Source organism: Paralichthys olivaceus, chromosome 13, assembly GCF_024713975.1.
Source record: "Paralichthys olivaceus isolate ysfri-2021 chromosome 13, ASM2471397v2, whole genome shotgun sequence".
In the NCBI taxonomy this organism is placed as follows: Eukaryota; Metazoa; Chordata; class Actinopteri; order Pleuronectiformes; family Paralichthyidae; genus Paralichthys; species Paralichthys olivaceus.
In genome coordinates, this window is record NC_091105.1 from 6,684,065 (window position 1) to 6,694,853 (window position 10,789).

The 10,789-nt window shown below is 40.9% G+C and overlaps 2 protein-coding genes and 1 non-coding gene across 5 annotated transcripts; 2 read left to right on the plus strand and 1 right to left on the minus strand.

Annotated features, from left to right (window-relative positions):
* Nucleotides 1-82: 82 nt before the first annotated feature.
* Nucleotides 83-6,524, minus strand: themis2 (thymocyte selection associated family member 2). Of its 2 annotated transcripts, XM_020092749.2 has the most exons (7): nucleotides 6,500-6,524; nucleotides 5,311-5,433; nucleotides 4,794-4,934; nucleotides 4,307-4,708; nucleotides 2,219-3,444; nucleotides 1,872-1,986; nucleotides 83-1,204 (listed from the first exon to the last, which is right to left on the minus strand). In XM_020092749.2, exons 2-7 carry the CDS (start codon nucleotides 5,411-5,413, stop codon nucleotides 1,107-1,109), a joined length of 2,085 nt encoding a protein of 694 aa, XP_019948308.2. In that variant the 5' UTR covers nucleotides 5,414-5,433; nucleotides 6,500-6,524; the 3' UTR covers nucleotides 83-1,106. The 2 variants fall into 2 exon arrangements, with proteins under 2 accessions (XP_019948308.2, XP_069393545.1); XM_069537444.1 differs by lacking the exon at nucleotides 6,500-6,524 and having other exon boundaries at nucleotides 5,311-5,523.
* A 16-nt stretch (nucleotides 6,525-6,540) lies between these two features.
* Nucleotides 6,541-10,596, plus strand: ppp1r8b (protein phosphatase 1, regulatory subunit 8b). Of its 2 annotated transcripts, none has more exons than XM_020092756.2 (7): nucleotides 6,541-6,682; nucleotides 7,127-7,187; nucleotides 7,493-7,646; nucleotides 8,475-8,692; nucleotides 9,130-9,274; nucleotides 9,570-9,634; nucleotides 9,797-10,596. In XM_020092756.2, exons 1-7 carry the CDS (start codon nucleotides 6,627-6,629, stop codon nucleotides 10,148-10,150), a joined length of 1,053 nt encoding a protein of 350 aa, XP_019948315.1. In that variant the 5' UTR covers nucleotides 6,541-6,626; the 3' UTR covers nucleotides 10,151-10,596. The 2 variants fall into 2 exon arrangements, with proteins under 2 accessions (XP_019948315.1, XP_019948317.1); XM_020092758.2 differs by having other exon boundaries at nucleotides 6,676-6,883.
* LOC138413601 (small Cajal body-specific RNA 1) lies at nucleotides 7,256-7,414 on the plus strand. The gene has a single exon (XR_011245982.1). It is a non-coding gene; the product is annotated as a small Cajal body-specific RNA 1 (non-coding RNA).
* Nucleotides 10,597-10,789: the final 193 nt, after the last annotated feature.

A 10,789-nucleotide genomic window follows, 5' to 3' on the forward strand; every position in this document is an offset into this window, starting at 1 on the left:
TCATATTTGTGTCACAGATTAATGTCGGTTCATGTGCAGAGGTCACTTCAAACCTTGGTTTCACATTCAATCCACACAGCCCTACAGTTAACAAGACATTTTTTATTACGATTTAAATAAAAATTCTTGTACATGTGTATTTGCACATTTAGCAACAACAAACTGACTCATGTAGCTTATGCTTTCGATTTTTGTCTTTTACTGAGTCCACCTGTAGCAAATTAACTTAACTGGCAAGATATATAAAGACCAGCACATCTGACAGTAAGAAGACACTGGTCAACACAGTAAACGTGTGTATACAAAATGCAAATAAAGAAATAACTCTCAATACGTACAAGAGGCCCCGGTTTTAAAGGTTTTCGACATTAACTTGATGGCTTTGGTTGTGAAGGCAGAGCTCCTGTTATTGTAGCTATAGAATCCATTAAGCCACCATTGTGCTTACCCCAGCAAACATGTATACGTATGTAAGGAATGAGTTTGACATACATTAAAAGCTTATACGGTAAAATTTAAATTTTGCAATGCTTAAAAATTTTAATTTATTGAGACAGTGAGGTGTACATTGAACATTTCATGTTTTTTATTCTTGAATTTAACTGTATCATACTATTCCTGCTAAAACCTTTTAAGTAATTAAGAATTGCACATTGTAAAGCTATTATATATACAAAATAAATAGTTTCAGGCCCAAGTTACCACACGGTTGGGATTAGTTTGAATAAACATGCTTATTTAAATACAAATACAATATTTGTCCAGTGGTCTAAGTGGTTGTCTGTACACAGCAACACCTCAGCCACTAACAAGCTTGAAGAACAGGGAACAAGTTAAGCCTGAATGTTTGGACGTTTGACAACATTTATGGTTCACCAAAAACTCCTCAGGGTGTTTTGAATCTTGCTCTAATAGATTACACTCAATAACATGATATCAAGCTCAAATATCCAACCTTACAGATGTTTTTTTACATGGGAATATGAGTTTCAACACAATATCTGATTTAATGGAGCATTCGGTTGCTTGGTCTGACTGTAGAGTCTCTGGGATGCAGTCGAGAAATAACACAAAACTACAGTATGAGATTTTCCTACTGTAATTTCTTAGTAGAACTTTACATTGTTTTGTGATTCCTGCATCATTGTCAACAAACTATCATCCACTGTTTCATAGTCGTGGTCACTGTCCACATCTGCCACAGCTGGAGGGAAAGAAGCAAACAGTTAATCAGTTAGTGTATTCACAGTGTCTCACATCCCCTATCAAAGAGGTTACGTTGGTTTTTTAGGTTGTAAGAAGAAATACACAAAAACCACTGGACGGGTCCCCACTGAACTTGGTGGAATGATTTGGTTTGGCTCAGAAAATAACTTGGTGCGTTTTTAAACATTTAAATTGATTTCTCAGATAATAATTCATGGATCTTGATGAAAACAACCAGGGATGTTTAAGGGACTGATATTAATGACTGTGTGATCAGATCCTAATCAACATCTGGATCTAGTGAATTTAAATGTAGATTCATAAGGATACTGTTACACGTAACATTCTAGTCCTGTGAGGACAATGCATGATACAATTTCTTTGATTCATTTTTGTACAAAAACTCCAGAGCACAGATCTTAAGTGGGTGACATGGTCCTTCATTTTCGTGAAAAATATTTGTTTTGCCTTTTTAAAACTTCATACTTGTAACCTGCATTTAAATATTATCACCTACAATTGGAAGTTATGGATTTGGGGCAGATTGCTAAATATAAGATCAGGAGAATATTGTTGGGTTTGGTCTTGGATGTCATCAGGTTTTTGTACAGTAGAAAAACATCAGACTTGTTGTGTACGAGCACTGAAGAGCTATGAATATGTACCTGTCTTTATAGAAACCTCCCTCTTCACGTACATGTTTGGCAGGGCCTTGCTGGTTGTCACGTCAATTGAGTGCTTTCGTGGTGCAAGTGGCGGCGGTTGATCTTCGAAAATAACCTGCACAATAAGAGGAAGAGAAAGATGCTCTCTTTTATCAAACACACAGCTTCTTTACCACAGTCAAATGTGGAAGTACTTTGTCTTGGCAGTTTCTAAGAAAATTTACTTATGAAGAAAAATGTCTCTCAGCAGTCAACTGTCTTGTACTTTACAAAGTAACATGAGACAGATGTGTGGTTGTGTTAAAAATGGATCACAACAATTTTAAATGCAAGAAAGCCATACTTACTGGAGGTGGGGGAGCTGGGGGTCTCTTTTTCCTGTTTATAGTCAAATTGGCAAAGTCTGTGGTCGTGATGCTCTCGTCTTGTCGAAGTTTTGATTTGTCCGCTTTGGTGGGCTTCTTTGGAGGTTTAAATGATTTTCTCGAAGTGTCTGAAGAAGACAAATTTCGTTTTGGTGGCCGAGGAGGAGGAGCTGCATCCGAGTTCCCCCGTTTGTGGTATTCATAAAAGAATGTGTCCGTCACCTCGGTGACCCTGTCCACGTGGCAGTCAGGGGGCTGATCGCTGGGCCATGGCAGGGGGTCGTTGGTGAAAGAGACAGACATAGAGAGCCACTGTGTTGGGATCTTAAAACAGTGGTCTGGCCTGTGGGGAAAACTCGCCTGGATGATGGGCTCTGATATGGCCCCTTCTATTTTGAGACATGTATGCCCAACCAGCGGATCAGTCTCCATTTCATTGTCCCGGTTCACAATTTTAACATCCAGAGGAAAACTGAACTCCTTATCCAAGTCCCTGAGTCTGTACTTCTTGTTGTCTGAGAGCACCTCCATAAAGTGAGCCTGCATGTACAGAGGCAGAGAAATCACCTCTATCTTATCCTTCTGCTGGACCCTCTTATCATCATCATCATCATCATCATCATCATCTCCCTCATCAGGCTCTTGGAGACGATGACAAATCAGTGCCTCCACGGACTGCTTCTGTTCCTTGCTGCTTCCACAAGGCAGCTCCATCGTGTCACAATGCATAACCTCTAGCTGTTCACCCACAGTGAGCGCAGGCAGGCCCTCCTCCTCAACCTCCTCACAGCTCCTTGTGACACTCAACCTCAGACCCGGTGCCTGGACTGAAGCGACGTACAGCTCGTACACAGAGTTAAACTCTCTTGGCCGCCTCCGAAACCGCCCACCGTATTGCTGAGATACCAGAAAGTACTGCTGCACCTTGCGGCTCTTCAGACTCGAGAATAAAATCCAGTCCGAGGTTCCTTTCTTGTGGAAAACCAGATGCTTGCTCTTGCTAAGTTCTGGCAGCCAGCTGCACGTGAACACAGAGTCGGCCTGTGGGTATTCCAGTACCTCCACCACTACGGGGAACGATTCATCTGGCTGGGACAGGACCTCTGTCAGACTGAATGGGGTCACAAAAGCTACATCTTTGCACTGCTCTGTGACATCGATCACATCAACCTCTGAGCTGGATGAGAACTTGAACACATTCTTCCTCACTGTACAAAAAAAAGGGAGAAACAGTTTTAGACCACTCAACCCAAACACCATCTCCTGCCCTCTCATCTGCTCATTCTCCTCACAAACTCCAAGAGACAACACCATACTCTCGTTCTTGTCACACTTGACTGAACTGACTTTTAAACCAGATGCCTGGCCGTTCAGGATATCTAACTTTCTCCAACGCTGTCTACAGAAGCCATGCAGCATCATCGAGGGACCACAGCCAGGGTTCTAAACTCATGGTTCAATTTACGCACAACAATCCTCTGCATATCTGCTACCTGCCTGTTTGCACCAATTTTTTACTCACCTCTCTGAACTGTGCAATAACTTAAACATACTTCTAAAGTATTCTGCATAATGTGAATAGCATCGTATTAGATTATTTTATATGGAGTTCTCTTACTTTATTTAAATTTACTTATCAAAGTCCTGCATGGCCTTGCTCCTACTTAGCCAAGCGACTACTTGCAGCCGAGCCCATAGTGGGCATGGAACTCTTCACCTGAGGAAGTTTGTAAGCTCGTTTCCTTTTTTTGATTCACTCCTCAAGCCTACTTTTATGGGAAAGGTTTTTTTCATGTAGTACTGGTGCCTATCTAGTTCCTATCCATGTCTTATTACTTTCATTTTAGCCCATTTGTTTTATTACTACACTCTTTTACAAGCTCCTCTTGATCTGATTTCATCTAGACTTATTGTATTGCTTTATCCTGTTCTCTAAGTTCTTCATAGATACAATTCATTAATATTATTATTATTTAGTGAGCTCATCATTGACAAGTAAAATTGTTATTAAATTCATGTAGACATTAGAAGGATATATAATCTAAAATTTAAAAAGGAGGTTATTCTTACAGTTCATGATGGCGTGGACTTGGTATATTGGGCTCAGGATAAGTGGCCGTTCACATTTGGTGGTGCGAAACTTTCGACTACGCAGGCAGGCAGAGGACATGATCTCCCCCAGAGTGAAGCACTCCTCGCTCTCACACTCGTAGAACTCTCCTCTGAAAGAAAGAGGGATGCACACTTCGGCTGAGACATCCTGTTCACCACGAACGTGGCAGCGGACCTGATCCTTCTCAACAGAAAGCACCGTCAATTCTCTGCCAGCCGCCAGTGTGAAGTTGTCCAAAGTCATCTTAGAGCGGCTGGTGAAAGTGAAAGGCAGGCAGGAGTCCAGACCTACAGGCCTCAGACTCACCATCTCCTCTATCGTGCTGTATGGCATCTCCTCTGGAACAACCTTGTACAAGCCTAAGAAACAATCGTGAGTTAGTGGTCGGCTGCAAAACACATTTACGTGATCTCACTACAACCAAAGTATACAGTACAGACCCACCTGTGTGGCTGATAGGGAGCTCAAACGCCTCCTTGTTGCTGATGTATTCACAGCAAACTGATTGAAGCTCCATATTGATGACCTTTATTAGATCCCCAGTACAAAAGCACACTTCACTTCCAGAGAGTTCATATATCGATCCTGAAATAGAAAGAAAGAAATTGAGCAAAGAAAGAAACAACCAACAAGATCAAAATTCTTAAATCAGATCAATGATTAGAATTTTTTTTTTCTCAACTCCCTCTCAAACCCATATCTTTTGAAATATCTATATATAAAGAACATTATGAATGTTTCAATTTTTTATTTTTTTTATTGGGCTGCAATAACTTCTGGTTTGGGGTTAAGAAAAGACGTGTATTCTACAAACTGTAGATATAAATGTATGGAATAGACTCAGACACAATACAGAAACCAGATAATCTTATCTCCTCAAGTAGTTTCCCATCAGTTCAACTTTCTTTTCATCTATGCTCACAATCTCAGTTCACAATCACTAAATCAATAAGAGGCTTACCTTGGAAATAGACTCCTGAGATGACCTGCAGGATCTTTGGCAGACACTTATTGTCAAATGATGCGATCAACTGTTGAAGTGGCAGACCAGTTTCGCCCTCCATCACTGCTGTGTCTCGCCGTGCTGCAACGCAGAACAAAGACAGATAGCAAATGACAAGCACAGCAGAAAAAGAGGGTGCTTTGTCAAAAACCACAAACATGAATGAGGAAGTTGCTGTAGCAGTTTGCACAGTGCTTGCATTGTCAGAAATGAGAAGTTGTATTGGCATATTATAATGCATGTTTGTTTCTGTATGAAGCTGATTTTCGTGGTATCCCAAAGGAATGACGTACCCCATTATTAACAGACACAATCATTAACTCTTTTAAGTTGTAAAACAGCTTCACATCACCCTGATGTGGTTTCTGTCAAACAGATTGACAACTTTTTGATGCAGGTTCAGAATCACATGGCAACTGTTAGGACAGATTACACACGGGTGGATAGAAAAACTCCCTCATACTGTCACACAGATGCCAAAACACAACATTAATGGTTGATTTCAGATTGCGTGGGTGCACATTTTCCAGTAAAGCCATCCTTCTTACATTAAATGTGCCTTGACTCAGATGACCTCAAAGCACCTTCACTTCCATCTGTGGATCTGCACTACAGACCAATCCTACCCCTGCCTCAGTGACACGACGAGGCTGCGCCTTTACAGCATCTGTAAAAACCCACAATACTTTCCAAATGAACACTGCAACATGCTTAAAAGGTGGGCCTGAACTTCTTGTGGGGTCTACTTCCCCTTACCAACAACAGGTTGAGAGAAGTCACATAGAGGAAATGGCTTGGGTGCATGGCACAAACCCTGAGAGTTCCCAAACTCTTCTTTTAACCTTTCTTACAACAGAAATTACAATGTCATTTCAACGCACTAAACTAAAAATATGCTAAATGTAACAAAACACATTTGATTTGAGGGCTAAAGAAAAAGCAAAAAAGAATACACAGTATTTACACAAACATATCCTATTTGTTCACGACTGTAACTGCAGAAATGAGATGCATTTGAAAACCAGAAGCTTCTTCTTCACATAACTATTTAAAAATCTGAGGTTCTCATGTGGTTGTCGAGGGACCTGACATCTGTTCCTGTTCTGTGTCATTTCCTTCACTCATACACATGATGATTCAGTCTCACATTGATTTCAACAGGTTTGGTCTAACTTGGCTGCAAAGTGCTTTTCGGGCTGCAAAACTCCGACTCCCATCGTGCAAAGGTGACGTTTTTCCCATCATGCCGCGCGGCTTCTGGAAGATGAGGCAAGATGGCGACTAAAATAAGCACAGAGAGTAGTCCCCCTCCTTTCGATTGTCCGTCATGGTGAGGAAACGCACGTGTTGAAGTGGCGGCGGGTTGTTCGGGGCGCAGCGTTTGACGCGAACCAGCCAAACTACGCTCGGGAACTTATTCGAGTCTCCTTCGTTTGCAGAGAAGCGTGGGGCTAGTGCAGCTAGCGTTAGCATCTCGGCAAGCTAACGAGCTAACCCGTTAACGCTGGAATGAATGTATTAATGCAAGAAGGTGCATGTACAGGGAGGTCCATGTGATCAAGACACGATACTTTAATATTGAATTGAACCTCGCACCCCTTCTCTTGATCTGTGGGAGTAATGCAGGAGATGTAACACGTTAGAAAGAGGATGTGGTGTTTGTTTTTACGAGCTGTAACAAAGCTGATGTATCAATTAATCACAAGTGTTGCATACATGCATGTGGTCCAGGGTGTTTAAATGTTTAAACCGTCCACTATCTGTTTCCTTTCAGGGCAGGAAAGGCTCCTCAAGGGCTCCATCTAGACGTGATGAAGGGAGACAAACTGATAGAAGTGAGTGGAAGCTTGTGAATGCTCATTAACCATCAGTTAATTGGTTTTGTTAATGCATGAGTCAGTGAATGCACCAGATACAAGCCTGACAGTCGACGCAGTCCCACTCTGGGTTTGTGTCACATATGGCTGCATGGTTTCAAACGGTGCGAGAGCAGCGTCAGCCCTGAGATTTAAGCTTGGCAGTGGGGAGCATCACTGTTGAGTTATGGCTCAGAGGCACAGACACACACACTGCAGATTGTTTACAGACACTTTCCACCAGCTGCTGCTCCGACTGTGACGCTACACATCTGTCCCCGTAGAAACTGATCATTGATGAAAAGAAGTACTACCTGTTTGGGAGGAACCCGGACTGGTGTGACTTCACCATCGACCACCAGTCCTGCTCACGTGTCCACGCCGCCCTGGTCTACCACAAACATCTGAAAAGGGTCTTTCTCATAGACCTCAACAGCAGTAAGACACTATTCAGCACCACACCCACTGTCTGTATTCATTTTATATTTAGGATCATTGTCTGAAAGAGTTTGAGATACATGCAAAGGGCTGATAGACTAAAACAACTGACTTGCTAACAATAGTTCTATTCTATACAGTTCACATAAAATATAGCAGAACCAATTAGTCAATCATTATTCTATTAATATCTGATTAATTGTAGAGTTAATTATTCAGTCAGAAAAACAGACTTGATTAGTGATTTTTTTAAGCAAAACTTCCAGCATTTTAATTTGAGGTTTACCTGCTTTATTCTTTTATATAACTAAATTTAAATATATTTGAGGGTGGTCTGCTTGTCAGACTCAGCTCTGTGTTATCACAAACAATATTAATTGTTTTTTTTACTATATTTTAAGGTTTCAAACTTGCTTCTCTTGCACTGTGCAATAAGGGAGTTACAAATTGTCACTTTTGGCTCCACTGGCCGTTATAATGTGGTAACATTGGAATAGTATTACATTTGTTATTCGGATGATTTGTGACACTTGGTGATATTAAGCTCCAGAAAATATATGGTTACACACAGCTCATAAGTCCTGTGGGAAAATAAAATGCCAATTAACATAATGTGGAACTCCTATCTAATCTTAAACTACATTTATAACTGGAATCATAGGCCGATTGATAGACTTTATGTCAAAAACTTGATTCATACAAGTTGATTGGTTCCCAGAACAGAAACAGTTTTAAGTATTGATCTTAAACTGCTGCTCCATCTCATATGCCTGGTGTGACATCAACACATGTTTTGACGCTAGGTCTGAATCACATTCTATATTTTAGCACACGGTACTTTCCTCGGACACATCCGTCTGGAGGCACACAAGCCTCAGCAGGTCCCCATAGACTCTACAATATCTTTCGGGGCCTCAACACGGACCTACACCATCAGAGAGAAACCTCAAACCCAAGGCACTGCTGGTACAGGGGACACTAAGGTGGGAGAGGATGAGGAACTGAAAGGGCTGCTTGGGCTTCCAGAAGAAGAGACAGAGCTAGAGGTACGTTTATTTTCTTGGTGAGAGTAACAATGTTTTAATTGTATGCTACAAACATTAACTAAACCAAAGACAAAAAAAAATAAATGCACCACGTTTCTTTTTTAAACCACAAGTTGCTTCTTTCGGACGAAGTCTTACAAATTCAATAGAGTTAAAATTCTATTTGAGCCATTTATAGGTTTTTTACTAGATATGTTTGTAAACTGTAACACATACAATTTTATTTTCATTATCAAAGATCATAGATTGTCAGACTGGTTTGAATTCATGAGGCATTGTCCATAATTTTAGGAATATACTATTAAAGTAAGATCATTATAATAGACGCACATCCATTTCATTATTTTCCTGTCCAGTTTAGTAGTGTTGTGTTAGAGTAGAGATGTCCTGGTCATACCACATTGCAATTAATTTTCTTTTGCTGAATAAAATGACAGAACCTGACAGAGTTCAACACAGCTCACAACAAGCGCATCTCGCTCCTGACTATCGAAGAGGGAAACCTTGAAATCCAGAGGCCTAAGAGGAAACGCAGGAACTCCAGAGTTACTTTCAGTGAGGAGGACTCCATCATTAATCCAGGTACAAATGAAAGTGAAGATGGTGGCAAAATAGCACAAGAAACATTCACACAACTCGTGCTAAAGGAAATTAGATTGTGATTTAGATTTCAGTTAATATTTAACTTTATGCTAAGTTTACTATTCAATTGGATATATTTTTCCAGACTTGTTAATCATAAAAGATTTTGATAAATTTGTTTTTGCAGTGAGTTGCCTCCCTAACCAAACTCTTTCACTGATCAGATATGTGCATTTCTACTTTTTGTGAAAGTAAATGTTAACAACAAAATATTAACACTGTTTTATATTTGCAGAGGATATAGACCCCTCGGTGGGACGCTTTAGAAATATGGTGCAGACTGCCGTCGTCCCCATTAAGGTAACCTGTGATTTTGTTATTTTTAAATTCCTGATTAAAATTGTTGAATTTGAGTATATTGGATACATCATATCAGTGTTGAGTTGGGTTACTTAGCAAAAACAGTTCTGTTGCATTAACTTTGTGACTTTAAAACTTAAAACTTTGTCATCATTGTTGTAGAAACGGAGATCTGAGGGCCAAAACACGTTGGGTTTGGATGACATGACTTCAAAACGTATCCACGGCTACAACTTGGGTGGGGGTCTCTATGGGGACTTGCCTCCCACTAGTCACGAGAACCAGCCAACTGGAGCTCCGGGAGGTGCGGCCATGCAGGGAGGGCTTCCCCTGCCCTTCCCTAATCCTGCACCAGAGGTGGACCTGGCCCCAGAGGCTCCCCAGCCTCCTGTCACCCTCAACCCCACCCCCGTCACAGCCCCCTACCTACCAGAGACCCACAACGAGCCACGCAAAAAGAAATATGCCAAAGAAGCTTGGCCGGGCAAGAAACCCACCCCTTCACTACTCATCTAACCAGTTTGCTAGAGCTGCTGACTCTCAGGTTACCAGTAGTACACCAGGAACTGTGACCTGGCGGAGGTGGAGTCACTCGCTTCCCTTTTTTATTGATTTGTTGTGTTACACATTATCATCAGAAAGACATCACGCAATTTAACAGGGCTGCGTCTCAAGATATCGTCTACTTTATTAAGTCAGCAGTTGATATTTTGGCAGGAAGAGTTCGATATTTGCGACTGTGAACAAATATAAAAGGCATACTCAACAGACTTGGCCGTGAGCATTTTAGTACCAGAAATATACCTGTGTGTGTGAAAGGCTACAAGGATATCGTGAATCCATAAGTTATGTTTTTGATGTGATGGATGTAAAGAACAGTTTTTTTCTACTAAACATATTTCAACAGTTTTTTCACGTCGTCAATATTTTGATAATGCTATTAAACAAATGGCTTAAAATTACTTTTGTATGAGATATTTTATTGTGAAAAGTCAAAAGACGTCAGACAGGAAGTCAGCCTCTATGAAAACACAGGGCTGCTTTTTATTTTGACACAATGTGAGGACGCTCACACAAACTATTCGGCCATCACGACTGATAGAGGTGTTTTACATCTGTCCTAGAAGCCACTAGAAGGCGACTTGTGTTCACAGG

Coding starts and splice junctions, on each gene's coding strand:
- themis2 (XM_069537444.1), bottom strand. CDS start 5,512: ATGTTTGTGGTTTTTGACAAAGCACCCTCTTTTTCTGCTGTGCTTGTC. Junction 4,709..4,793: donor GCTCCCTATCAGCCACACAG/GTGGGTCTGTAC, acceptor ATTGTTTCTTAG/GCTTGTACAAGGTTGTTCCA. Junction 3,445..4,306: donor AGTCCACGCCATCATGAACT/GTAAGAATAACC, acceptor TTTTTTGTACAG/TGAGGAAGAATGTGTTCAAG.
- ppp1r8b (XM_020092756.2), top strand. CDS start 6,627: ATGGCGACTAAAATAAGCACAGAGAGTAGTCCCCCTCCTTTCGATTGT. Junction 7,188..7,492: donor AGGGAGACAAACTGATAGAA/GTGAGTGGAAGC, acceptor CTGTCCCCGTAG/AAACTGATCATTGATGAAAA. Junction 8,693..9,129: donor AAGAAGAGACAGAGCTAGAG/GTACGTTTATTT, acceptor ATAAAATGACAG/AACCTGACAGAGTTCAACAC.